At 43.7% G+C, this 27,723-nt stretch overlaps 1 protein-coding gene across 2 annotated transcripts in view; it reads right to left on the bottom strand.

Moving 5' to 3' along the window:
- ARHGAP32 (Rho GTPase activating protein 32) overlaps positions 1–27,723 on the bottom strand; it is a 184,609-nt gene that overhangs the window by 5,560 nt on the left and 151,326 nt on the right. For both annotated transcript variants that reach the window (XM_026071774.1, XM_026071775.1), the window contains 10 exons: positions 16,313–16,415; positions 13,064–13,208; positions 12,225–12,307; positions 9,518–9,625; positions 8,153–8,298; positions 5,656–5,857; positions 4,728–4,873; positions 3,439–3,513; positions 2,031–2,882; positions 466–1,370 (listed from right to left, as the gene is read on the bottom strand). In XM_026071774.1, coding sequence (XP_025927559.1) covers positions 466–1,370; positions 2,031–2,882; positions 3,439–3,513; positions 4,728–4,873; positions 5,656–5,857; positions 8,153–8,298; positions 9,518–9,625; positions 12,225–12,307; positions 13,064–13,208; positions 16,313–16,415 — 2,765 coding nt within the window. The remainder of the gene's footprint in view (positions 1–465; positions 1,371–2,030; positions 2,883–3,438; positions 3,514–4,727; positions 4,874–5,655; positions 5,858–8,152; positions 8,299–9,517; positions 9,626–12,224; positions 12,308–13,063; positions 13,209–16,312; positions 16,416–27,723) is intronic.

Genomic DNA, 27,723 nt, shown 5'->3' with positions numbered 1-27,723 from the left:
TTGTGCATGTTTCCTTGGCAGCAGGTGGCTGGATGCTGAGTGAACATCTCCATGTCTAACTCCCACACCCTCAACCTGACCTGCTTTATTAAAGTGTTGGAACAGGATTGTCAATTGCGGTGAAAAGAGGATGCAAAAATTCTTACCGTTTTCAAGCACTTCTAAACTAGCATTCCCTGYATCAGTTAACCCAGTGTATACTTTTTTTTTTTCCTTAAAACCAATGCAAGCAAGTATATCAGGATGTTCCCAGGTCTTCGCTTAGGAAACTTTGTGATGCTTCCCTGTAAGGCTGTGCCTCTGTTGTACACGCGCAACTTCCAGTAACCAGGGGATTCCCTGCCTCTTCCCGTTTGGATYTGAGCCCAACTCTCCTTTGGGCTCGACCTTCTAGAATTACAGATTAGCTGTACACAGATCCTGCGTTTGCAAATACACGCAAGGCGGGAGGGCGCATCCGCTTACCTGACTGGAACTACTCGATGCTTTCGCAGAGGCGGCTGGCACTTGTCCCGTTGCTGACTGGTAATCTTGCCTCTGCGACGGTGCTGGCTGGCTGGTTGTGAGCGTGCGCGGAGCAGCTGCAGCAATGACATCTGCCTGAGCTGTGCACGGACCCGCTGCCCCACGGTTAGGCTCRGTCGCTGTTGTCTGGATGGTTGTTAAATACAGCATTGAAGCCAGGGCGGTTTTCTCCCCAGCAGTTACCACGGGAGGAGACTGAAGTTTGTCCTCGGCTKTGCAGACAGGAATGTGGTGCTTGTCTGCAGAGATGCACGGGCGGAGGTGGGGCTTATCTGTGGCCAAGTCTGCTGTGGGGGGCTCCCAGTCGGGCAATGCGCCTGGGTGCTGGTGYGTGTGGTCCCAGTCCCCGGCGTGGGGGGGGAAGTGATCTTTGTCCCCTGCTTTAGCAGGATGGAAGTTGGGCTGCTCCTGCTCTGCATCTCTGCTAGCAGGCATGTCCCCAGGCATGCCAGTGTGGAGAGGTGGGGGGTCCCGGTTTCCAGGTGCACCTGGCAGGTGGTTCTGCTCCCCAGGTGTGCTGCTACCTTGAAAATCCTGCTCTATTGGTGCACCAGTCTGGAAATGAAGTCGGTTCTCGGGCAGACCAGTATACAGGTGGAGCTTGTCTGGCRCACCAGCACTGAGATGGAGCTTTTCTAGAGCTGTACCAGCTTCAGTTTCTCCGTAATTTGTGCTTTCAGAATGAGCATCTCCTGGCCTTTTCTGAGACTGAGCGGATGCTTGCTGTGCGGACTCRGCTAACGCTAGGGCTAGCATGCGCGCTGCGTTTTTCGGAGGAGGAGGAGGGATAAGAGACACAGAACTGACAGGAACAGGATCCTGGGGGGAGTCGAGGGCAACTGCTCCTAATGGGGGGAAAATTGAGAGAGAGAGTGATTTTATGTTACCCAATAAGGAGAGTGACCTAACCTTAATGACTATTATAAAAAATAGATGCTTTCCACACTTTAACAGTGGCAACTCCTTCTGATGCGAAATACTGTATCTTCTGTCCCACATGCAAACGCTGCTCAATAGCACAGCAGTTCATCACAAAAAAGAAAAAAACACAAGAGATTGTCTATAAAGGCTCCTCTTGYATTTCTAGAGAGGTAGGAAGTAGGTAGAAGAGAATGAGATACCCTTATACAATTTTGATCATAAGGTTTTGGGCAAAAAGGTCCCTTCTTCAAGTGTTGGCAGACTTTTAATTAAAAAAAAAAAGTCTGAGATGGTCTTTTGGCTGAAATGATTTAGAAGGACATGCTATAGACTTTCATGTATGACAGGATGGGGAAAAAAAAAGTGGTATATAAAGTGCTATGGCAAATATCCAAGATTTGTGTGATGTAGGGAGAAGGCAGAGGTTTCTGTTAAGACCTTACTGATCTGCACAGCCCTGCAAGACACTTGTGATCAGAACTGATGGGCAATCCCCTCTCCTAAAAGGCACGCAGAGAAGGACTTTTTCTGAGAGCAGGTCCCCTTTGGAACTTAAAGAAAGAATGGAGGAAAAAGCACTGTACCTGGCTGTGTGTGTCCAGTGGGTACAGTCTTATTCTGACTGCTTGACATTGGTCTCTCCCCTTCTTCTTGCGACTCTGGTTTGCCAGCAGCCACTAGCTGGGCGTGCTGTAGCTCTTGGGCTCCTTCCCCTGCTCCCATTTCACAGCTTTTCAGGGGCAAGGACATCTGGGTTGGGGACCTGTTTGTGATCTCACTGATGCCAATYCCTTTGCTCCAGCTGGAAGCAGAGGAGTTTCTGGATGGGATGGGCGCTCCTCCAAGAGCTTCTGGCACGCGGCTGGGCAGTGCAAAGGAGACAGGTTCCGATGYAGTCAGTGGTGGAGATTTGATGGGCTTTCGCCCCATCTTAGGTGAGAAAGCATGGGGTTTGGAGGCCTTCTCTTCAGTGGGGCTCAGGTCCAGAGTGAAGAAGGGACTCATCTTCTCTTGGAATGGGGACACTGGCTCAGAGCTCGTGGCACTGCCTGGTGTCTGAGACTGGCTGCCTGATTCTAAATCCTTCTTCGTTAGGCTCGACTTCTCCTTATTGATGCCGATTGACTCCAGCAGGGAGGTACTGCTATCCAGGCACTCAGACTCCGCTTGGGGCGGGCTGCACTGAAAAGACATGGGGTCAAAATCCAAGCTAGCGACTCCAATATCCGGTGGGCTCAGGTCAACGTCTTCAGCAGATCGAGGAGAAATAAGGGCAGGAACATGGATTAGCCCTTCATCCCCATCACTGTCGTCATGGGGAAGGTTGTCGTAAGAATTGCAGCGATTCATGTTTCCTAAAAGCTCTCCGTTGAAGGAAGCGGACAATGCATCGCTACTAGATCTAGGTCTTCGGGGTCGAAACAGTTTAGATTCACCTAGGAACAAGTAGATACGGAAGGGTTATTGTCAAATATTACTGTCCAGGAGGCAATGGCTGGGTGTTGTTTTTGTTTTTAGTTTAAAGGCAGCGTGCAAGATGCTCACATGGGGAGCTCTAAACACAAAAGTAATGTAGCTAGCAGTAACTGTTTGTTAACTAAGTTTACTCAAACTCTTTTTTTAAGCAGTATTCTGGTCTGATTTAGTCTGAAATCAAGCTGGCTGTAAAAGGAAAGCTAGTTTAAGTGTGCATCAGCCTTAAGTCTCAGAAGATGTTTTCCTCCCTGATGCTGTGTTTTCCATCTTAGAATAGAAAGGGGAAATGTCAARGAATAAAAAAGCTAGGGGGGTGCTTTTTTTCCCACCTTGGAATGAAAACAAAGATCTGCAGTGTGTTTCTCATGCACAGCGGGGTAAGCTTCTCTRTTAATTAGCAAGTCCAACTTAACTCTGTGTAGGGGGGCCTGCTCTGTTGAGTATTTGCAGTCAGTAATGTCATACTGCCTTTTTTAATTCGCACGCATTGAGAGCACAGGTGCAATTTTGTCTTACCATCAACAGCATGCAGAGAGGTAAGGGATTCTTCGCTTTTAGCTGAGCGAAGAGTCCCGCTGTCTCCTCTTCCACCTAAGGAAGTGCAACCGAGAAAGTGAAAAGCTGAATTATAGAAGTGTTTTGTATTTGGCTATGTAATGGTGGCAAGAAGAAACGAACGGATTTCTGGCAATAGTGCTACTGTCTTGAACGTAACTGTTTGGTTTTGGTTTGGTTTGTTTCTTTTTGACTTTGCAGAAACTTTTGCCCTTAAAAACCTTTATCCTGCGCCACAGTTAATAGGCTTTACTGTCTATATAGTGATAGATGTAGTCCTGTTTTGCATGGGAGGCAAGACTAGATGACCTGCAGAGGACACTTCCAACCAGTGATTCTGTACTACTGCGCAAGAGGCAGCTACACATGAATGAATCAATTCTTGTGATGTTTGTTTTACAGAYTGGGGCAAAGTAACCTATCAAAATGGTAACTTGTGCACGTGACAGGCTGGGAAATGAACTACCCACCCYGTCTCACTACAGACTCTGTCTGGACATACCTATGATAGTTGTATCAGTTTAAGACTGTGTCCTAACAGCAAATAAAACCCCTTGAAAATGGAGAAGAAACAAACRTTTACACAGTTGATTTTTATGAGCACTAAACAAGTACAACTTCAGTGCTCCAAGGAGACGGTCTTAAAGTATTGGCATATGATGCGTTTATTATACTGAAGACTATGAAGGTTGTAATTTGAAAATGGCACCAGGGAGAAGCTGGGATAAAAGTCCCCACTGGACCATTTGTGGTGTGTTTTACTGCAAAAACATACTGTTGTTTGTTTTTAAATCTGGAAAGAGATAGCAAATTATATATGGAAGGGGCTGAAAAGTTTACATACATCAGATACAGCTATAAAAAGTTCTCTGATTCCTTCTTTAGTTATACTGGTAAAACTTTCTGCGTGAATAAGTTTGTGGAGTAAGTTTCTTTATCTAGTTTAAATGTGTGTCTTTCGAGAGCAGCAAATGGAGTCAGAAATGTATTCTTATTTTGTAAGAGCGCCAGAAGGAATTAGTCCGAGACTTATTATGGTGGCGTCTGTATATTTGTCCTTCAAAAGCTATCCAAGAGCTGGACCCGCTAGAGCACAAGCCTCTGATGCTGGCGATCTGTTTAGGAAAGGCAGCAGTTAAATAAAGATGTTATACATGGCCTGAACACTAGAAGGAGATAAAAGCACGCTGTAAACATGAAGCCGATGTTCCTGAAAAACCTGATTTTGAGAGCTGGAATTGCACCCTTACCTGCCAGGGCTATGGCTTTCATTTCTGAGGGTTCACTGGGGTTGCGCTGTAGTTTGCGTTTGGACACGGAGGATGATTTTCCTAGGTTGAAGAAGGAACGCCAGCTGCCAACTGGCGATTTCTTCATCTTATTGGGTGGTCTTTTTCTGGAATGAGAAAATAAGAGCAAATTGTGAGGGGAAGCTGCATTTGGTTCCTGCTGCTTGTTGTTTGTTATTAGAGCTACCTGATTTCTGCCGAAAGCAAGCTTAGAAACTTGGTCTATTTAAATAGTTGARGATGTTTTCATTCTTATAGCTCAGCCCTAGAGCCTTGCTGGGTAAATCCCRCTGAACAAGCAGATGCAATGCAGGTGAGTGAAGGCTCTGTGTCTGTACAATATAGCATCTAAGAGATGGCAGTTACTTAGCTGGCAGATGTACCAGTTCCTTCAGGAACTGTGCACTGCCATAAAAGGTATTCAAAAGCATCTCTCACTTATTCTGTAAAGCCACATAGCCTCCTCCCGTTGCCATGTTTCGTTTCTAGTGTCAGCAAGTCTGTCCGACTGTTCCAGTTTGAGGAGAACCAGGATTTGGTAGAGGCATTTGGTCCTGAAATCTGAAATACCCTAATGTTTCTGGTTCTTTTACCTTGTTTCTGCGTGCATGGTTAGTACGGGCATCAATATGCATTACATACAGCATGGCTTTATACATTTAATGGTAACCCTGTCAGAAGGGAGGGAATGGCACAAAAGTTATGTAGCTAAGCTAAGCCCACTGACAATAAAAGTAAGTTGAATCCTCACAGAGTCCAAAGGGAGTGGAAAACTGGTTACAATATCCCAGGTATGATTACAGTCGGTGCAAGCAAGTTCCCTGGGGATCAAATTGCTGTAATCAAAAAACCAGTTGTAACACATGCTGGAAAGGAAACTCCTCTCTACCTTTCAGATGGAAAGTCTATGACCGTGTGGAATTTCCCCTGTAAAGCGGCAGGGCCTTCTCCCACTTCAATGTATTTACTGTCTGCCACGATGGGAGAGTTGATCTGGGCTTGTGTCCGTGCCTGTGCTTCCTCCAGGGTGAGCAGCTTTGTGGAAGGAGAGGATACCAAGAGAGACTTGGGCCGTGATAAAGAACTGTGCCCTGTGAAGGAAAACCAGAGACCAGAGGGAGAATCAGGGAACAGCAGCACAGAAATCAAAGCTTAGAGTCTGTGTGTTTAGGGGAGAGAGATGCTGTTTTCCCCCCTTCCCTAAGATTTTGATATCCCAGCAAAAGACAGATATGATCAATTTAACCATTACTTTTGCCAGAGGTATGTTTATGACAAAGAAAATAGTCATGATTGACAGTGGCTCACTGTATTTAAAAAGAAAAAAAGTGTGTGTATGGGGGGAACCAGGTAGATCAGAAACCTGTACTGATGTACTTTTATTTAARCTTCATTTGCATGCAAACCTCGGTAAAGAAAGAGACTGTTTTCTTCTTAACCTTGGTGTTAGCCATTCCCAGATTCTAGCTTGTGGTGCAACAGGAAATACCGTGTGTGACTTAAGTTGCTTCAAAGTAATCTTGCAGATGGACATAGTAAACTGAATCTTGGTGTGTGTCYTCCCTTGGCCTTTTTACAGCTTGCTTTTGTTTTTGGAGGCAAACATTTAAGTTTTGTGAAAGTAGTTGATGTTGCCCAGATGTGTAAGTCAGTTTGTGTTGTAGAGGAGGCTGCTACAGAAGAGCATAAGGAGTCTGTTATAAGAGCTGTCTTTTATTTTATGAGTATTTGTATGGTTATTGTCACATGAGTAAGGGGGCGGGGGAGTATTTAATCCCTCCACACCACCATCCTGGTTGAACCCATTCCTACTGTTATTCCTTTAGCACCACAGTTCCACATAAAATGTGCAGTCTCATCTGTGCTCATCGGCTGTAAATGCTCTGAGATAAGGTTGGGCTGAATCAYGGATACAGTACTCCAGCTGTCCTTGAAACAGCCTTACCTGGAATGGCTTAAAGTAGGCTTGGGAGTGCCATTCCCACCTCTTATAGCCTGGCACAGATAAGATGCTGTGCTCAAAAAGAGAGGCTCCCGGAAGCATTGAAAGTGCTGCTGCCTTGCTCTAGCACGATATCCCTGAGCTTAGCTGATGTGCTGTGAAATAGCCTGACCCCTCTCCCCYGGTTCCGTGCTAAAGCGTACTGAATGTGAAGGACCTGCTCATCAAACAGTTAGCTGAATTTACACGGTCCAGTCTAAGCCTGGATAATTACTTGGCTCAGATTCTCTGCATGTTTATCTTCCCTGGCAGAGCTCAATCTGGTGTGGGCACTGAAGAGCAGCAGAGCAGCTTGTGGTGGTTTGGGAACACTTCTGTAAAGGACTGTTACCGTTCAGCCAAGCTAACCTCTGGCTCCTGTTGACTTAAAATTGCCTCCTTATAAGAACAAAAGCTGGACTGATAGCAACTCCGCTGTCCTAGGCAGAGGTAGGGCTAGTAGAGAAGYGGGAAGCAGCAAATATACTGGAAAAGAGCTATCTGTACTCTACAGGTAGTGGTAACGGCACTGACTGGGCATGTCTCCTTGGAAGGGCAAGGTATCGAAGCAGATGGCGCACGCTTAATGCGGCTTGCGGACTGCGCGTTTATTGACCTAACATATGGAGTAAACTTTTTTTCTCCCTGGTGCAGCTGCATTTGTTTTCAGTGGAACAGGCACACGTACAGCCTGTTAGCAGTTACTCAAAGGAATTTATAGGTCCCAGGCCTGAGGGCTGAGTGATGCTTCAAGTGCTGCAGGGCCTGGTACAAACATGTCACAGTTCATTTCTTGCATCTTAAAGCCACAAATCAGCGGCACAAGGAGGGAGTTGGGCGATAGCTGTAAGACCAATGCGGACTGAGCTGTGTAACATCAGAGTAGCTGATGTCAAAATATTTCCCATTAAGAGCAAGACTAAATTTTTCATTGTCAACTTTGCAGAGTACCAAGAGCTTTCTATTTATGTTCTAAGCTGCTGGTAATGCAAGATAGGTCATGTGTTGTACTGTGCTGCAAGAGGAGCTTGAATGGATGAGCATGCAGGAACATCAGTTGATACTGGTTTTAAAACTTTGTTACTCCTGCTCCCTCCCCTTATTTATTTATTTTTATTATTTATTTCTAAGTGATTCATTACTGTTTTTCAATGCTAGGACATAAGAGCAGCAGCCAGATATTAAGGTGTTTGCTTTTGTAGTGCATCCTTGGCTTCTATCAAAGACATTGAGAGCAATCTCAAAAACCAGGTCATGTTTGCTGAGTTGTAATATTATACCCTGGAAATCTCTTCTCTTGTTCTTCCTGTAAACATTCTCAAAGGTCCCAGGGAAGGCTCAGGTTTCCATTAAGTGTCTGCTACTGTTCTTGATCAAGGTAAAGCTGACTGAGGAAGACACGCACCTGCTCCATCTCGTATGACCGAGCTGAGTTTGGAACTGAAGAGGACGTCTACGTGATTCAAGATGAATTCCACGACTACCGACTGGATTCTCACCTCCATGAAGGCAGCTGTTCCACTGAAGCAGGCAGACTCTATCTGCTTTGATCTAAAGAAAAGGCAGATTAAAGAAAATGCAAACAGCTAGAAGAATGTGGAAAGATGAGCTCACTTTGGGTAAGGATTCAGCATCTGGGGAGCTATTGTGCCTGGTTGCTCAGGCAAACAAGACTTGAGGAGCAGTTAAGGGATTAAATCGCATCAAAGCATTATACAAATGATCATGCTGGCTGTAGTGATTTATATCTGCATTTTGGTTTCAGATTGGATTCCTACCGAAATAAGCAAGTGGAGCATACGGGTCTAGAAGGAAAAGCAGCCATGTGGCGGGTCCAGACTGAGGTAAGTGTACTGCATGCCCAGAGTGCACAAAGCTCAGTTTCACTTCTTTGCAGATGCACTGAAAGCCAGCAGTTTAACGCACTGATATTGTATGAAGCTYGCCATGGCATTCTACGTGATTTTCTCTCTCCACCTGGTCCTGCTCAGCAAGTACCCCAGTACTCACAAAAGCAGACTCAAATGAGATCTTTTCATTGCTTGTGGGTGGAGAAAATAGCTCATTAACTGCACACAGGGAAAACTATAACTTGGATTTCTCAGGTTGGCAACAAAGGAGTCCAGGAATTGATACAGTAGAGGTCAGGGTAATKATTATTATTATTTTAAAGTGAGATTTTAAAATTACGCCATTAATTTTAAACTATCAAATTTTAGGGGACAGATTTATCCAAGATCATTCCCCTAAGTCTCAAATTCTGCAGCCAGAAGCTGTCATGTTAGACGCTAGAGACTGAGGCACTGGGAAATCGGCCATGTCACAGAACAGGTTTTCCTGGGTGACCAAGGACACACCAGTCTTATTTAACCAGGAGAAAGAAAAGCATCATTTAGAAAGGGGAGGAAAATAGACCAGGCTTCTTCCTTGGCACCACTGAACTGCAGTCTGTGGAACTGCACTGTGGTGAGAAAKCATAATCCGAAAGCACTCTCTTGGGCTGTATTAATGCGGTTCCACTGACAGCAGCAGGGTACTGGCATCATCAGTGCAGGAGCTTAGCAGTCAGTCTCAAAACCCTTGCTCGGAATAAGTCTCTTACAAATTTTACAGATGAGCACAGTGAATGGAAAAAGAGGTGGTTCTTCYAGGCTGCTGAAAGTTACCTTTTTCTGGAGAGTATGTCTGTCGATTTATTTATGTATAAAACCCTGTTTTAGCTAAGCCTTTTAATCAAATGAGGGAGCAAACAAACAAAAGAAAGGAATACCTTAGGAGGTTGGGAGCCCAGACAATCGCTAAGTTCTTGGTGTGCATATTTGTGATGGAGCAGTAATCAGCTAGACGAGCTAAGTGTCTCATTAGGAACTCCAGTGTCCTGGAAAAGGAGAGAGAGGCAAATGTTCAGCACCACTTAGCACGCCGTGCTGCAATTTGCAAAGCAAACCCACAGTTCATTATTTTCTTGTGGTTTGAGAGATTGCGGGGGGGGGGAAAAAATGCTGAACTATGTACCCTAAGAACAATGATAAAGTTGCCTTTAGCAAATAATTAAATGGGGGGTGGGGTGGGGTGAGGGAAGTCTCTCCTGATTTGTCCAGGCTAAAGGAAAAGACTGCCAAAGCACCTGCTCTTATTCAAATGACAGGATCCAAAAACCACGAGGTGGACAGGAATAATCTAAATGCCACCAGCACAGCAGGATCTAGAAGCAGCGAGCCCTGAAAATTCATCACTGGGCTGCTTTGCTATACTGTTRTGCAAGAGAAATACAACCACTGCACTAAATTTGATGGCATTTCGGTCATGCTGCAATGCTTGTCACAGGTTTGGGGGAAAGACTTTGAATAGTACCCTATTGTAAGGTGGAGACTATTTYACATATGCACCACCCCCCAGGATTTAGAAAACCAGCAAATCCTATTGGAAAAGACCAAGATGAGGTCAGTATTCCTCTGATTCTAGCTTAGGAAATAGCTGCCTCCAGCTATGTTACAGACATAGAAGGCTAAACTTCACAGGCTTGCGTTCACATTAACTAAAGCTTCTCTTTTTTTATATTAAACAACGCTGAGGACGAGCACTAGGAGGACGGCAAAGGGACTAGCTCTCTTCATTCCAGCCCCAGCACAAGATGCTAATGAAAAYGCTGAGGCATCCTCCTCCGCTCTGTTGCTTAGCAGCAGCACTGACTTGTCTCTGTCTCACTGCGCGGACCAGTCACGGCAAGGGAGCGGATTGCCGAGTGGGGTGGGGGGGTTCTACACCCGAACAGGCTCAAAATTTCACAGATRAGCAAGGCTAACATAGCTATTTCTGCTTGGAAGCAAAATGGATGGACACCCYGGCAACCAGCACCACCGTGTCAAGCACCAGTTACCTACCTGCATGGAAACTCTCATGGAAGATTAGCAGAACAATAAAGTGTTTTATTTTGTTTTTTTCCTCCCTTTCCAAAGCAGACCTCTCCTAAGTGAGACACCAGCTCTGCCGCAGCAGCAGCAGCAGCAGCAGGGGGAGTGCTTGCAGCATCACTCTGCCCCTAAATCTATAAACCATTTTGTATCCACATATGTTTCAAGCCCCCTCACTGGTCTAAGAATAAGACAGACACACAGAAGCAAGATGCTCTTGCTTAAGTTAAACAAGTTAGGCCARGTAGAAAGCCCCCATGAAGATAAGAGTCATTTTAGGGAAAATGTGGACTGCACCAGAGAAAATCAGACGCAGGAGATAGTTTATTTCTGAAACGGTGCTCCTGTGTCTATCTCCTGCGTCTGATTTTCTCTGGTGCAGTCCACATTTTCACTAAAACGGCCCTAGGCTGGGACTTGAGGAGCACATTCTGAGAAACAAACTGTGCTCCTCAAGTCCCAGCCTAGGGCCGTTTTAGGAAAAAAAAACATGGACTGCACCGGAGAAAATCAGATGCAGGAGCACCTTTTCAGAAATAAACTATCTCCTGTGTCTGATTTTTTCCGGTGCAGTCCATGTTTTTTTCCTAAAATGACTTGTGGCTGGGACTTGAGGAGCACATTCTCAGAAACAAACTGTGCTCCTCAAGTCCCAGCCTAGGTAGGGCCATTTTAGGAACAACATGGACTGCACCAGAGAAAATCGGACGCAGGAGATAGTTTATTTCTGAAAAGGTGCTCCTCAAGTCGCTTCCCCCTTATTTGACAGCAGTAGACCATTATAATTAATCCTTAATAGACAATTGTTATTAATTGTTAATTAATACCAGCTGGTATTAACAATTATAATTATTTAATTACTTATATTAATGACAATTGTTATTAATTATAGATAATTAGTGGACAATTGATTGATAATTACCAGTAGCTATTTATTGGTATTACTGTTATTGCTATTATAAGGAAAGTTAATAGATACAACTTTATTAAGGGCTGTCACCTCTGTACTGCAAGCAACAAGCCAAGCATCTAAACTAGCCTGCCTGTTTTTAATGTACCTAAGACAAGAGAAGTGCTTTTACRCCACTGCTGCTATTTGTGCACTGACAGACTCGGGCCTGTCATACAGAGTGAAACAAAACAATGGGGGTTATTGCCAAGATGGAGTTAAACAACTTATGCCAAAGTCCTGAAATATTTTTTTTGCTACATTTCCCTTTAATGCTATTCTTACAGAGGGTATTGTTCTCTGCCCCCCCCCCATAAATATTTACTTAGTGATATCAGACCCTTCTGACATAACAAGCTTGTACTTGCCTCTTTACAGCATACTTTCTAGAGGAAGTCAAATAAGATGGTGTACATAAGGTTTATGGTATTTGTCTTGGTACTGCTCTAATTAAAATATAAATCAACTTTATACAGCCATAAACCATTCTAATATATACAGGAATAATGCAGTCTCAAAATCCAGCTATCTGAAGAGGGAAAACTGGAACAGCATCAGCTCACTCTTGAAGTTTAGGCATACAATGCTATTAACAGAATAAAGCCTGTACAAACCTGTAGTGAGGAGGGGGCAGCTGCTGAATGACATCGTGAATTTTAACCAACCGCTCTTCATCTGTAGCAGCAGAAACAGCATCCTGGAACAATGCAGTAAATGAGTTAGATGCTAATAAGGCTAGAAGCCCACCACAGCATGTTGAACTACATGGACAATGTACAGCTCTGCAATATTGAGACAGTTCGTTGGCCTCTCTACCTTGCGAGAAACGTCTGTCTTTGGAGACAGACTGGCACACAGCTGATCTGGTAACGGCCAAGTAAATCCAGGTCCGGACCAGTACAGCTTGACTGTACAGAGCAACTCCTTACAGTGGGCATTCAGCTCCAAGCAGTACTTGCTTCTAAGCCCACGCCTGTTTGTTAGATACATCCTTGGGAATGGCAAAAGGTGGGGGAATTCCCACAAGCACTGTTAATATCCAGATAACCTCCAGACAAGAGCTCCTTCCACTGAAGCCCCAAAAGTAGCATCAGTACAGCGTAGGCTATGGCACAAAGGCACATACATGCTGTGAGCAAACCTAAGGACCTGGGGCGCTGCGGCACCCAGCTCCCAGTTTTGAAATGGCAGGATGCTCACAGTAATTGGGAACCTGGCATGCAGGTAGCACGAGCTGGGTGGGTGTTAAACTGGTAATTTTGGAGAGGTGCACTCTGGGTATCTATAACAACCCCAACTTAAACAAAATTTCAACAAAGAAAGGTGTATRGAAGACAGGTTTGGCTGGCTGCTGGATCCTTTCCAGTCTATCCGGCAGGTGTAGATGACACACAGGTCATGCTGAGAGCCCCAGGGAGGCAGCACGCAAAAGACAGCATTGCCTCGTACTTACTGAGAACTTTTCGTAGAGTTGATACGTAAGCAGAGGGTTTGGCAGTTCCCGGAAGTACAGTTTGCAGAGGGAGCCCACGCAGTGGATATCTTGGATGTAAATATCCTTTGTTAAGTCAGGGATCTGCTCAGAATCAAACTCGTGCCTGGAGATGAGAACAGAAAGATGGGCAGAGGAGTTTGAAAGGGAGGAAAGAAAAAAAACCCATAACAAATTACAGTCAGAAAAAGCAAGGACCTGGTTTACAGAAAAAAATAAATAGTAGCCAAAGCCACACAAGTCACGGTTGTGGTGCTGCTAGCTTGCATTTTTCCAAAATGAGAATTTTTTTTTTTTGGTAAGGCATTTTTCAGTTAGTTTTACATCGGATTGGCTAGTCTGCAAATCACTGTTCCTGGAATGGGGCAGACACACTTCACAAAATCTTTGTTAACTCCCCGGGGTGCTGAGTGGGAGCTGCCTGGAGGAAGAGTCCCCACGGGTCTGAATGAAAGCTGCAGCCGTTTTGCATATCAAAGGCCTGGAAGCTGAAGTGCTAAAGCAGCGCTGGACACCAGTGCCGGTGACCAGCTGCTGCACGTGGAAACGACTGTGCTTGGGTCCAAGCTGGTGAGCCGGGCCTGCCTCTGCCCCAGGACCAAGAGAGCCAGGAACCACATGAAGAAAAGCCCTGAGCATTCCCGTGGTTTTTCAGAAAGAGAGAGAAAAACCGAAATCACAAACGTTTATGAAATAAAAGCTGAGCTTAGAAGGCCAAGGCTGGCTCACTGCTGGAATATGCTCATGGAAATTGCTGTTTCAAATTAACAGGAAAGATTGGAGGGGCTTGCATGGTGAGTCAGGCCACAGGGAGCTGCGCAAACACGGCTGCTCTATCTGAAGCTTGGTTTCCCTACAACAGTCTTTAAGCTGTAAACCAAACTGCTGACTGCCGTCGCAGGGAGTCACCCTGTCTACACTACAACCACAACATCGGGGGCTTGGTGGCAACATCCCTGGCCTCATCCCCTGTCCAAACCAGGCAATTTGTGACACTGAGATAGATATAAACCGTGCTTTGTAACCTCTGCAGTCAAGTGTACATCCCTTCTTACAAGAACAGACAGGGGCTCCTTCTTCCCCTGGCCAAGGCGGCTGTCTTAGGGAAGCCGTTTGTACTATTCCAGACAGGAGGAGGCAGAGAGGTCTCCTAAGAACCTCTGCATGGAGACGACAGACAAGTGAACAGTCCCAGTTCCTCATCCCAAAGACAGCACATAAGAAGGAAATAAAGGTTTTTGTTTTCCCAAACGGACCGACTGCCTGTAGCCACAGTCCTCAGTATATACCGCTCCCACAGGCATGTTCTGACTCATCACTCACTCACTYACTCATATTTGGAAGAGAAACTTATTTCCTGCACTTGGCTCCATAGAAGAAGAGCGAACGCAGAAGGGAGATCAGGGAAAGACACCAAACCCCACTTTTGACATTATCCTCCCCACACAAATAAACTGAGCCTTGACTGAAATTTTCTAGCCATATCCCGCCTTGCTGTCCCTGGTACTCCAGTACTTTTTTCTGGGAACAAATCCCAAGCCACGTTAGAGATCTAGCCTTGCAGAAGCAGACTATGGAGGGAAGAAAGGGTGCCCTATGTCCAGTCTTTTCTCTTTGTGCATCTATGCTGATTGTTAAGAGCTACATGTTATTTCTTCTGACCCCCAAAAAAAGACTGTTTTAGTAGCGGAATTCAACTTCACAATCTCTCCAGAAAGCCAGCTCTAGAATACAGGATTAAACATACCAAATTCAGCACTCATTCTGTTCTGCCCAATAGCCAAATACAGGCAGCTACTGCACCACTAAAGAGCCAACCTTTGTCTTGGAGTAGTTCTCCCATGTGGAATAAATAACTTTCTGTCCAACAAAAACCCTTTAAAACTGGGAGATTCGGTTCTTCTCCAATTTGAAAATTAAGAACAGTTGCTGATTTATAAAGCTATTGCAGATCTAGCTTTGAAATGGGCTTAATGATCTGTTTATATAGCTGGAAACTGCAGCAATGCAATGTGTCCTATGTTATTCAAACACTTAGGAAAATCTGTAGTGATTTAAATGAACAACAGGAACAGTGACTACAACTCATGCCATGTACCGTTCCTTTCGTCTTTGTAACATCTCAGAAAATTAAAAAATAGGCTGTCACTTCATTCTCTGTACTATACCAGGGCATTATGCAATGAAAGTTTTAGAAAAACATTTTTAAAGCACCTTGGGAGAACATCAAAGGAAAAACCGGTTTTGGCAACACCCAGGGAAAAAATGGACTAGAGGAGAGATTAGAAAGGATAGTCCGGCAAAAGTCAAAATGGGGAAGTAAAGCAATGTAACTAACTGAAGTATGGACTGATGTTTTATTCTGCAGACTCTGTTGTGGGCAACAGCCTCTTGCACAGCTACAATTAGTCTCCAGAGTCTGCATCTCACAGCCTTAGGAGCAGATTTAAAACATTACTTGCTGTGATGAGAGGGCTAATAAGCACATCCACACAAGGGTTCCTAGAGTAACTGTACCGGTTCAAACCTGTCACTTTAACTTGGGAATACCTGGTACAAAAAAGCTACCCCTTTGTATAGAAAATACCCCTTTGCCGGCTCTGCGAGGCTGTGGGAACAGCCTGCTAGCGTTCTTCACGACAGAAAAACGCGTGCCAAATGATGGGAGGAAAAACAGCTTCACAGGAGGATGGAGACCATTTATTTTGATGAGAATAGCTCCTCACTGGGGAGGACGCGCACCTAGCCTTCCTCTGCACAGCCATGCAGCCTCGCAACACTGCCCACCAAGACCTATGCAAGTGCTTCTTTGCATGTTAYGAGTTAGTTCCTAATACGCCAGGAGTCCAAAGCAGCAAGGAGAAATATCAGCTGCTAAAAAAGGGCTCCGAGAGCAAGAGAAATCAGGGATGAAATTTCACAGCACAGAGACCTCACAATCCTAGAGCCTTCCATTACTCTATCCTGAAGGAAAACTTCCTGCAAAACGAAGTCTACTGAACAGCTGTGTTCCTCTAAAAAGAACCCTCCAAAACAGTGACAGGCCTAACATACCTTCCACTAGGTACATACTGCACGCACACATCAGAGCTGCTGGAACAGCCTGCCCCACAGCTGCCGCTGTGCGAGCTCCTGAAAGCACGGCATCGAAACCTAGTACACGCCTCATCCGTCCTATACAAGCACGTTCGTCAAACGCAGTGCCCTTACCGTAGTTTCTGGATGTTGGATGCGATCCCAGACAGACGATATATTCCATCCACGATGCCATGTTTCTCAATGAATTCAGTGCAGCTCTTGAGGACCTGGGGGACTAAAGAAAAAGTGTCACTAGTTAGTTGAGCGTGCCAGTAAGTCCTAGCCCAGGCTGCAGTCTTGTCAGGTCCCATAAACTGAGCACAACTGTGTTACTGCTTTAGTTCCTCCTTAGAGGAGAAAGCTCGTAGGAGATGTAACTGCAGGAGTTGGTGGTGAAACTGGTCAGAGGTGCTCTTTGCTTTAAAGAAATGCCAAGATAGGATGCAATGGAGAAYGGTGGATCAGTTTGGAAAAAGTCTGCGCTGTTCAAGCAGAGACAATGTACATCCATCACAACTCCCACAAGAGCTGTGGTGTTAAATCCAGTATCCAGAAGAGCTATAAAACTGACTAAATACATTCTCGTTGGCCAAAAGACTTCCTTCGGTTTCAGATCTCTATGGGATTCACCTACGCTGCTTGGTTTAAGTGAATATAAATGTTAGATGCTACTTTCTGCCCCAGGGTCAGCTGAGTTTTTTTAACTGCTAATTTGATCCCCAATGTCTGTTAGAGCATGACTGGATTTAGATAGCTAAACAACATACCACACTCACAGAAACTGCAGAAAGACCAGGGTATGACAGAAAGGAAAAAATAAGCCCGGAAGATATAAATAGGTGTCAAGTCAATATTCAAGCCACTTCACCAACTAACTCCTTAGAGTTGACTTCTCAGCCCCATGGCACATTCACTGCCTGAGCTATCTGTCCATCCTCACTGGTCTGAGGAGGAGCAAATCATTTTATTTGTAATAGGGAGATAAAACTGCTGTGAACACAGAAAGAAAATTAGGCTTGAACTTTTCTGAGCGTCACCAAATCTCCACGGAAAARCTCACACCTTTGTGGATTCCTCTGCCAACCACCTTTTTGCTACAGTTCCTATGATGATCTAGATTTATTACTACATTAGATGCCAGGTCTTATCCATTTGCCATGTGACAGATTCTGAACAGGCCATGTGGCAAATCCCCTTACATCAAGCAGCAAATGCCATCTGCCAGTCTGCCCCTCTAAGTGCCACCGAACCGAGATGCTCTATGCTTTCCCTTCCCCAACAACTTCACTGCTTTTTTTTTGGCTTACAGCAAACAGTCAAAAACGCTAGCTAGAGCTAGAGAAAAGGCTCATTTTAAATGGTTCCCTGGCAATCAGCGGATGCATCCTGGGTTAAGGGCACATCTGTTCTGCGCTAGAGTACTGCACAGAACCAAACCTGTAAATCTGTGTGGCATATCAATCATGTAGGTCCAACAATATTAGATTAGGCCCTGGACCTGAGATAGAGGATGCCCTAAGGAATCGAGGGAGAGTCAAAACATAGTCAGCTAGACTCTAGTTGTGTGCTACTAGCATTTACAGTCTCTCCCACTGTTTTCCATAGCAAGGTGCAGACTGCTGGGCAAACAGAGCGCTTACACATTAAGCAGTGTCATAGAAGGAGCCTTGGAAACCAAGTGCTTTTTTGGGAAAGAAAAACAGCAGAGTTAGTTACCTTCTGCTCTCCCCTGTTGGTGCAATGGAAATTTCAACTTCCATATAACACAGCCAGAAGACATTTGCAGAAGGAAACCTCAGTATCCACTCTAGGCTCAGAGTAGCACCACACTTGTCGGCATTAGGAATCAACCAGACAGAACGCTCATTTAGGCATCTGAGCCAGGATAAGCAACTGCTTCTCATTGCTGAGTGCTCCATTCACACTCTTTGGAGAGCTTTAGCGTGTTGGTAAATGCGAATCAGTCATCCACAACACCGTAAGCTAAATGTCTGAGAACAGAGCAGACCCAAGAGCAGGCAGAACAGACATTCCTACATTCCAGTATAGTTTCAAAGAACACCCTTGAAGGACAACACTTACTCCTTTATGCCAAAAGATTCAACACAGCTTGAAGAAGAAAGTTTTAAGGCTTAAAGTAGACAGRGAAGGAGTTATACATTACTCAAGAAGTTGCCAGAAAGCGCTAAAATATGTTGCACTGCACTACAGTGTTAGGAGCAACACAATGAAGAGGATATATTTTCCATGATCAAATGATACCTTATGTTCTGGGAGAAGGGACTTGATAAGAGGGTAGCCATACTGTATGATTCCATTCCTGCTGTCAACTTACAGGGACAATATTGCACGCCGGTACTGCAAACTAGAGAGGTGAGAACAGCACCATCTATCGCAGTGAAGACAAAGGACAAGGTTTTAATGCTGACACGCTGAAATTAGTAGCACCCATTGAAAGAAAGCAATTAATAATAGCGCATTCCCTGCCTGCCTAGTTCTTACCGTGGTTCTCTAGGGGAGGCTGATAGCATGTGAGAAAGGTGGTGCACGCACTGCGTGGGGGGAGCCTACGCAGCCAGCTCTCCTCTTTCTCTGCATACCATGGACACAGCTAGRACACCTGCCTCTGCTTCCTAATTGAAGGACTATGCCATAGGGAACAAACTCTGCACGTTTCCAAGGCCTTACGCTTCTGGGGTTTATCTAGCTGTGTAAACAAACAACATGCTAAGAATGGTCACATTTATGTGACATTCATCTGAACAGCAACCTGTTGTGCAAATGTGAATCAGGTCAAGGGAGAAGGGGTGGGATGTAGCAACAACAATACACTTCCTAAACTGGCTTATTTGCCATTGAAGATCCCAGGCATAGTTAAAGAATTAACATACACTGAAACAACTCTAGCAAGCTTGTTCTCCGTGTTTTATTTTCTAATCTGGTTACCAGGATGTCTGTTCTTTAAGCTAAATATGTTATTCCAGCACTACAGATGTTTTAAGGGAATTCTGCATGGTTGGAGAAGTGACTAAATTACAAGAAGGGCCACAATCATACTTGAAGGCCCTTTGCTGGAAGGATAATTTGATTCTTCTAATTTTTGAACAAGCATGACACTTGATTATTACATGTGCATTTAATCCCCCTCTTCCCTTTGAATCCCAAGCCCTCTACCTGTATATGAAAGAGACACAAGAAGAGAACGAGGATACAGTGACACTTGCACAGAATATTCTTTGAGTCCCCAGCTATCCCCTGCTCAGGAAGCGTCTTTGTCCAGGATTGGTGTCTCTGTGTTTATTAACCTTAGTACACAGTCCTTTCCAGTTCCACGCTCCCAGGCAAATAATGTATAGTGCGCTAATTAATATGCACTGTTTTTATTCTTTTTCTGAGCAATATCATCTTGAACCACTGACTCCAGCTAATCTCTCTGCAATGAAGTCACTGACTCAGCTGCAGGTTGCTAAAATCCACTGACAGTTGCTATGTTTAAACACCTACCTCTCAAGGAGAAGCTGAGCACCGTACACACCTCCTGTTCCAAAATCAATCACCTTCTTTCCATCCCTCATTGCCTCCCTTCACTGTGTCAAACAACAGGTAGTTCTGGGAATCAAAGTGCAAAAGGCTGGAAATGCGGATGCACTAGCAAAGGAAAACCCTCGCATATTTGATCACCATAGTGGCTAAAGGAGTTTTTTCAGCTCATTCCTGAGCATCTCTCAGCTGGTTTGAAAGGTTTATTGCATCTCCTAGGGCTCATTTGTAGACTTTAGCTCACTGAATGAACTGGTTAATTCTTTCCCGTTTTATGGTTTTCATTCTCAAGAACATTTCAATTTGTCTTTAAATCAGGCACTTTTCCTCTCCTGTAATCTTGCCTTTATTTTTTTCCTTTTTAATCTTTTGAAACATTCCCACCCTGGGTTCRGGGAGTTTTTTATTTTTATTTTTCATTTTTTTAGCACATTACTGGAATCAGAACTATTTGTTCAGCCTGGGGAATGAGGCCTCCCATCAAGCTCCCCTCCAGCAGTTCGTTTTCACAATATTACAGCAATAAGGTGAACCGCCACATAAGCCAGGCCTTTTGGCTGGTTAATGGACCATATCACGTTGAAATGCAGCTGCTCAGCTGAATTCCAAACATAGCAAACAAACGCAGAAAGCTAAAGCACCAGTCCAACAGGAACAAGGAATATGAAATAAACTGCCCTATGTGCTACACCGAACCACCTAAGCAAAGGTAGCAACCCGGGCTGTTCCAAGGATACTTAGGAAGAATATGGAAAAAAAAAAAAAAAAAAAAACCCTGCATGAAGCACTATAATAGGAGGTTAATGGATATGTTTTGAGCCACAGGAGGAAGCTGAGGTGGGAGGCAGGTCACTCTTAATTGTCCAGGGTGCCTTTATAAAGAGTGAGGAAAGACAGGTACATGCAGAGAATAAGGTGTCCCGACAACACGCAATATAAACAGTATGAACTGCACTGCGGAGGTGCCTGTTTCTCCAGCCTCCATGACTAGCTGAGACTTTGACGACCAAGTTGTAGACATCTGAAGCTCGCCAAATAAATCCYATCTCCCGTACCATATGAACAAATGATTATGTAAGAACTGAACAATGAGTATCTCCATCAGAAGGAATACTTCTGTTCTTTAAACCCAGTCATTCTGCCTCCTACTTTTAGCTCAGTTTTGCAAAGAAATGTACAATTATTTGTTAAAAACAGTAAAAAAAAAAAAAAACCCTATAATAATATTTTACACTATAAATTTTTCTACGAACTTTAAATTAGAAAAACCAGGCCCAAATCTCACATTACCATGGCTTTTTTTTTTTTTAATTCATCTCTGCTTCTCAGCTGATTGGGCCTCCCTCATTTCAAACTACTCATTTCTGAGAATCCTCCCTCCACCTTACAGCACAAGAAAGACAAGAAGTTCTTGTAAATCAGCACGAGACTTTAAGAGGTTAATGACTTCCTTTTTATTGCCCCATTCTGTCAGGGGCACCCTCTGCACTACCCAGGAAGCAGCCTGCACATGACATTTTATAAGCACACAGCCCCCACCATCTCCTGCCTATTCAGAAAAATCTGACTTTAGAAGACTCTTGCCTAAGGTTCACTCCTAAATCTATGTCCTAAAGTTTGAACCACCAGGATTAAGAGAGATATACAGCACCAAGCAAAACTGAACTTCCTTCAAGATGTTCTCAATTTTCAAGAAGTGACCCACATTAAAATTATTTATGTTGCTGAGGAGTTAAAGTCCAAGCCAGCTGCACTATTTCCTGGTAGCATGCAACATTTTTATTTGAAAGTGTGACTTTTGTACTGTAAAACAGATAACGGGAAAGGAGGTCATAAAACATGAGTCAACTACAAGCACAGATACCATGCAGTGCCCATTTATGGAATCAGCCTCTGGCACTGGACTCTGCTTTTTAAGACTGGACTGTCTTTTTTAGTTACGGTAGCTTAGCCAGAAATCGTGTAAAAACAAAGTACAAGGTCCACGTTTCAGAAACATAAATCCCACCGTGTTGCATCAACCTAGAAACGTAGTTATCCACATGCTTTAAGTCCCCGCAACATCAGCGACATTCTCGAYGCTGCTGGGTATGTCTATACTAGGACACTACAGCCCTTGAGTCGTGCAAGTGCTACATATACCATGCTTACTTTTACTGTAGTTCAAAGAATGCAGCCTTTATAGTGCATCCATGTCCAAGATTGTATCCAGCTAACTTTCTGGAGTTTGCTTTTTCGCTTTTAAGAAAAAACAAATAAACGTATCCACGACTGGAAAAAATATACTAGTAATTCATTCATGTTTAGAGTGTATATTGGTGTTATCTGTTCAGAGCATTAAATTCACTACAATAAATTAAGAGGGGAAAAAATATCCACTTTAAGAGTGGAGCGAGGGGCAAGAGCACAAGCAATACTTGTACAGCCTGCAACATTTCTTCTCATGTTTGCTCTTCCTACAGCTGCAGTGTTTCGAAATGCAAATTAATTATCAACTCCCTGCTGTCCTCCAGGTCACTCAGGCATAAGGAATTTCTCTTCTCACAGCTGTAGACAGGGTAAAAAGGAGGGGAGAGGGAAATTGTCTCTTTTCTTAACTGCAAGAGCTTGTGTTGCCTTCTCAGTTCTCCCTTTCTGCAACTGCTTCCCCCCAGACAAGCAATTCTCCGCTGGGACGCCCTGTACCTCTTTGTAATGCTAACCCATACCCAGTAATCTCGAGTTCCAGCAATTCAGAGGGCAGATGGTGAAGCAATAAAAGAGCCTGTTAAGTTTGGAAATTTGCCCCAAATAGCTCAAAACTGTTGGCCTTTTAAAGTATTGACTCACRTTTTCCACGAGTTCGTGTACCAGTGAACTCATCTGCAGAAGGCAGAATATTCTCCAGTCATCTGAACTTTGGGTCAGCTAGTCATTGCTGTTTTGTGTTTAAACTGATTGCTGGATTCATCTTTGATGTTAAAGGCACCTAAAATCCCACGGACTTCATGATTTACAGAAGCAATCGAGTGAATTAGGCACCTTTTAGTTTCTAAACGTCTAACATATATAGGTTTGTGAAATTATGCAAACACAGCTAAGGAACAAAATAAATGTAGGAGATGCACACAGATTTACAGTTTTGCTATAGACAGTATCAACCATTTACAAGGCTACTCTGGATCTAGCATGCCGACCTGTATTAATACTTGAATAAATACTACCCAATGTTTATATTATGTTCTTAACCTCTGCAAACATTAGAAGTTTACCCTTGTAGCACCTTGGAGGCAGATATGCACTATTAATCCGAATTTACAAAAGCGGAGATGGAAGCACAGATGTCAAGCAAGTTCCCCGAGGCCACAAAAGGTGTGTGAGAGATGGGGTTTGAGCTCAGGACTGCCCGGCTCCCAGCAAACAGGCCACAACTCTGACTACAGCTTACCCCTTTGACTGCTCAAGTCCTTTACAGATGGTTTTTAACAAAAAACCCCACTACAAATTATGAAAAGTGAGAAGGAAACTGGTTTTGGCATGTCTGAGGCTACCAGGTTCCAAGATTTATTCAATCATCTGAAGTAAAAAAAACAAAACAAAACAAAAAAAGCTAGCCAAATAGAATGATAGCCAGCAGGACAGCAGCAGGAATGCAAGGGCCCGGCTGACATCAGAACCTGTAAGCTCGAAGGGGCGTCACGTCACAACAGCCCTCCTGAATTACCGCCCCGTAATGCAACTTTACAACCGCTTCTTTCCAGTTTACATTATTTGCGCAAAACTGTGGCAAAAATCGACTCAAGTGCAAGTAAAAGTGTTGAGATAGGACAGTATTTCTTCACTGCTTACAGTAAAACAGGCAAGAAATGATAAAGAATCATAAGAAACAGGTATGATTAAGTATGGGCTGGAATGCACAAAGTAAACCACTAACAGTATGTGTCAAATCCTCACTTATTAGTAATGATTTTTCAAGCACAAAACAAATCACCTCGGGAGGAGGTGCCATCTCTGTGGCATGAAACATATAACGAACTTAAAAAGTTTCAAGTAGAGGAAAAAATGTACTGATGTTAAACCATATCCTCCCTACCTATAAAACTGCTGCCCTCAGAACTGAGTTACAACTGAGTCCAGTTACAACTTCACATTAAGTGAACAAAATGTTCCAGTGCAGAATCAACCCTTTTACAGTAAGCAGCCATTTACTACAGAATTAGTTTTATATTTCTCAATAGGACCATACCACACACAAAAATACTCTTAAAGGAGGCAGAACAAGAAGATTTCCAATATCATCAATATCTGCATTAAGTARGCTTATCAGGAAATACCAAATAAACCTACCAATTTGCAAGCTGTAGCCCAGTATAGAAATCCTGCACTTGCCATATGTTTTATTTACGGCTCTCTTTCCCCAAATATTGTGAGGGCACTACAAAATTTATTGGATAAGTAAGCACTCACTATTTTTCCTGCTGTGCCGATGGGGAAGTTAGGATCCGCTGTTTTTTACATCTATTTTAGGGTAGACGGGGTGAATCGCCCTTCAGACATACCAGTCTCCTTTAATGGACTAAGGAGCAAAGGTAATTGATTTTAGACTTACACAACTAATTACTAAATGATTAAGATTAAAGGAGATGAATCCTACTATAAGGGACTTGCCCAAAGTCCCCCAAGAAGTGTCTTAACAGAAAAGGGAAATGGAAACAAATCTTTTCAGAAATACGTCCTAATCGTCAGCTCCTTTTGGCATATACATGCCTTAAGAGAGAGACAGAACTGAAGGCAGGATACCAGATTGGAACCTATTTGGAGGTTTGAAACTTTTTAGTTCACATTCAAACTTTTCAGCTTGGATACGCAGAAAATACCTATTAAAAGTAGGACAAAGCCCAAGTGTCCATTCATGGAACGAACGTATCTAACGTAGAGCTTTAGCCTCACCCATAGCCAGCATTCACCTCAGCCCACGGTAGTGACTGTGGCCAATTTCATAATTCTGATCCAAGTGAAATATTTAACACACACAATCTACCTTTTCTGGGTAGCACTTCAATAAACCTTTGTATAAGAACAAGAAGTTATTGCTTAAACAAATCTACTGATGTGTTGCCAGCATTCAAGTCATAACAGTTCCACGAATACTTTGGGAACTAAACTCTGGGATTACTACGCTTGAATGTGATTATTATTTGCTATTTGAATTATAGTGGGCCCAGGTCAAGTTGGAGGATCTATTTCTGATGGAAGCTCTGTAAATGTAGAAAGTCTCTCTGAAGGAAAAATCTTGGATCAAAGCAGCTGGCGATTAAGGACAACCTGAGCGGGGATTCCACCGGGGCCTTCAGAACTTGGATGAATTGGAAGTTCTTGGATTTCTGGGTCTGTCTGTGTTTATATTTAAAAAAATAGAATTTAAAGAGAGGAAGGGAAAAAAGTAACACTTATTTGTAAATATTTATAGCTTTCTACTAGCTTTTCAGTGAAGTTTGCTTTACTTCTTGTTTGCAACTTCGTTCTCAAATGATGAGAAAGAGAGTGGAAACTGTGCTAATTCACCCTCTAAGAGTTGAAACATCAAGAAAAACTAAAATAAAAAAAGTAATACTCAGCTGTCCTGAATTCCAAATCAAGGCTTTCTTCAGAGATGGCAAAGATCCAAAGCCAGCCAGTTAGATATTTATTATAACTAAAATAATTAGCTAATAAAAGGGACTCCTCAAATACATATTGGAAACCAAAGAGATGACATATAGATTACAAAGCTTAAACTTGAGCTAAGGGGAACCAGATTTTTTACAGATAGCTCCCTGCCAAGATGTTGCCCGAGATCTCATTCCTTGTGTTACTCTGTTCTGGTAATGATATTCTTCCTATACTCAAATCTGTAATAAGTTAGCATCAAAAGCAACTAAATTCACCCAGTCAGGGGACCACTGGAAGGGAAGGATATCACCAGAGAGCCCAGAACATGCTGTGGTGTCACCTGGCTTCCCAAGGTGCTGTTAAGAAGCTTATCTGAAGAGCCTAATCAACAGCATAAAAGAATAAAACCACCCCTTGTGAACGACTGTTGCTGGGGCCTGCTGTATAGCAGGATCAAGATCATATATCTGCTGTAATTTCATCTCCTAGGCAGTTCTGAAGAAACTCTGCCTTCATTTTACTTTTTCTTTAATCCTACCCAGCTTGTCCACAATACCTGACAGTGAATTTGGGGAGCTGGGGATGAAGAGGAAGGACAGAGAGGGAGAGTCAGGTGTGTTAGGAAGTTTTGTCTTTCGCAAGCATTTAGTTTTTCAGCCAAAAAAGGCAATTCCTCTTCCTGCTGATCACACATCACTGGTATATTCCAAAGGCATTCTGACAAATCTGAAAAGGAGCTATCAATCCTTTGATAGGGGGAACTCATGGATTAAAGCCTAATACTATTTCTAAATCCATTTCTCCAGGTATGGAAGTTGATCACAACAAATGCATAAAGAGGTAAAAAAATAAAATAAAATAAAATAAAAATAAAAAGCCATTTTAGTCCACAAAATCCACTATCAATACAGCTGATTTCATTGCACAGATTACATCACAAGATGAAGCACCTGATCACTCTATTTTAGGGTATGCCAGGGTTAGCATGTACTCCCCTCTAATCACCAAGAGAGAGATGATCATTTTTCCAGGTGTCTTCAGGGCAGCAAGAACAGCTTCAGCACAGAAAAAGAACTGCCAGTATTTTATACCTCATTCCCCTGTAGGCCAGGCAATTCCAGCACATCTTCCCCAGCAGCATTTGTGCCTTGGTATATGAAGTACATTGTGAAGTACTCCCTCATCTGCCACAGCTCACAGCTCTCCTGTTCCCAGCAGAGCAACGTGGCTTTTCTCCGGCTCGCTGACCCTGGGGCAGACCCAGCTGCCTGGCATGAGAACCCACTCCCATCCCATCTGCGAGCTCCGAGCAAAACAGCGACACCACAACCGCAACACCAGTCTGCAACCGTGCAGCCTCCCTATTCACAGCGCAGCCGAATCCAGCCCACCTCAGTCCCTTGCCTAAAACAATCCATCATTTGAACAAACGTACGAGGCCGGCAGAGCACCAGCACAYGAAGGTGGATTTATCGGCTGTACCTTGAGAGCCCTCGCAACCCAAATTTCCCATCGCCTTTTGTCTGTGCGAGAGGTTGCAGCACGAAAGAGAGAAYGCTGAATGAAAAGATTCCAGGTGAACCGCTCTGCTTTAGGACTACAGCTAGTCTACAATATAATCATGTAAAAACAGATTGTCTGACTTGATTTTTATCAGCCATTTACACACAAGCTTTCTATCCATACATTTCAAAACTGGAAAAACTGATGAAAGAGAGCTACATGTCATAACCCTGGCCACATGCTCTTGCAGTCACAGCCAAGAACTAACCCCGTTTTCTGATCGGCTGGCCTCTCTGTGCACCCACGCACAAAGTTTATACTGACCACATCCCTGTGGATTCCTGCATTTGTCATTAATTCACAAGTTGTGGAGAGCTCCATTTTGAAGTATTCTGAGGTACAAATGAGGACATGGTACAGATGCTGCAATGCAGCATTTACCAACTCCCACACTAAGCAAACACAACCTTCTTTCTAATTGGGGTCAAGCTAAACTTAAGTTCAATTTGTTTTCTTTTTAGAGAGGAATTTAGAGGAAAAAAGGTTTCTCCATCTCTACCTACAAAGGGAACCAGGGCTCTTCACTGCTCAGGAATTACACTGAATTTGCTGCATCTTGCAGCTGCTTAAAACATACTAGCATGGCAGGTGTCAGCAAGGCTGAACCAACTGGGAACATCTCTCAAGGCGATGAAGAAACAGCTACTCCCTACCGAGGTTAGTCTGCTTCCAAATAACTCTTCATTGGCAGGAAAAGTATTCAAAACCTAAAAGGAGCCAACAACTGAATAACACACTAAAATTAAATGGAGATGGGCCTCTTAAGGCAGGCTCCATTGGGTGACTGGAGCCGACTGGACGGGTATTGT

Source organism: Apteryx rowi, unplaced genomic scaffold (assembly GCF_003343035.1).
Source record: "Apteryx rowi isolate R43461 unplaced genomic scaffold, aptRow1 scaffold_33, whole genome shotgun sequence".
NCBI classification, from domain to species: domain Eukaryota; kingdom Metazoa; phylum Chordata; class Aves; order Apterygiformes; family Apterygidae; genus Apteryx; species Apteryx rowi.
Note: the sequence above shows the minus strand (reverse complement) of the source record. Positions and strands in the feature narration are given on the sequence as shown.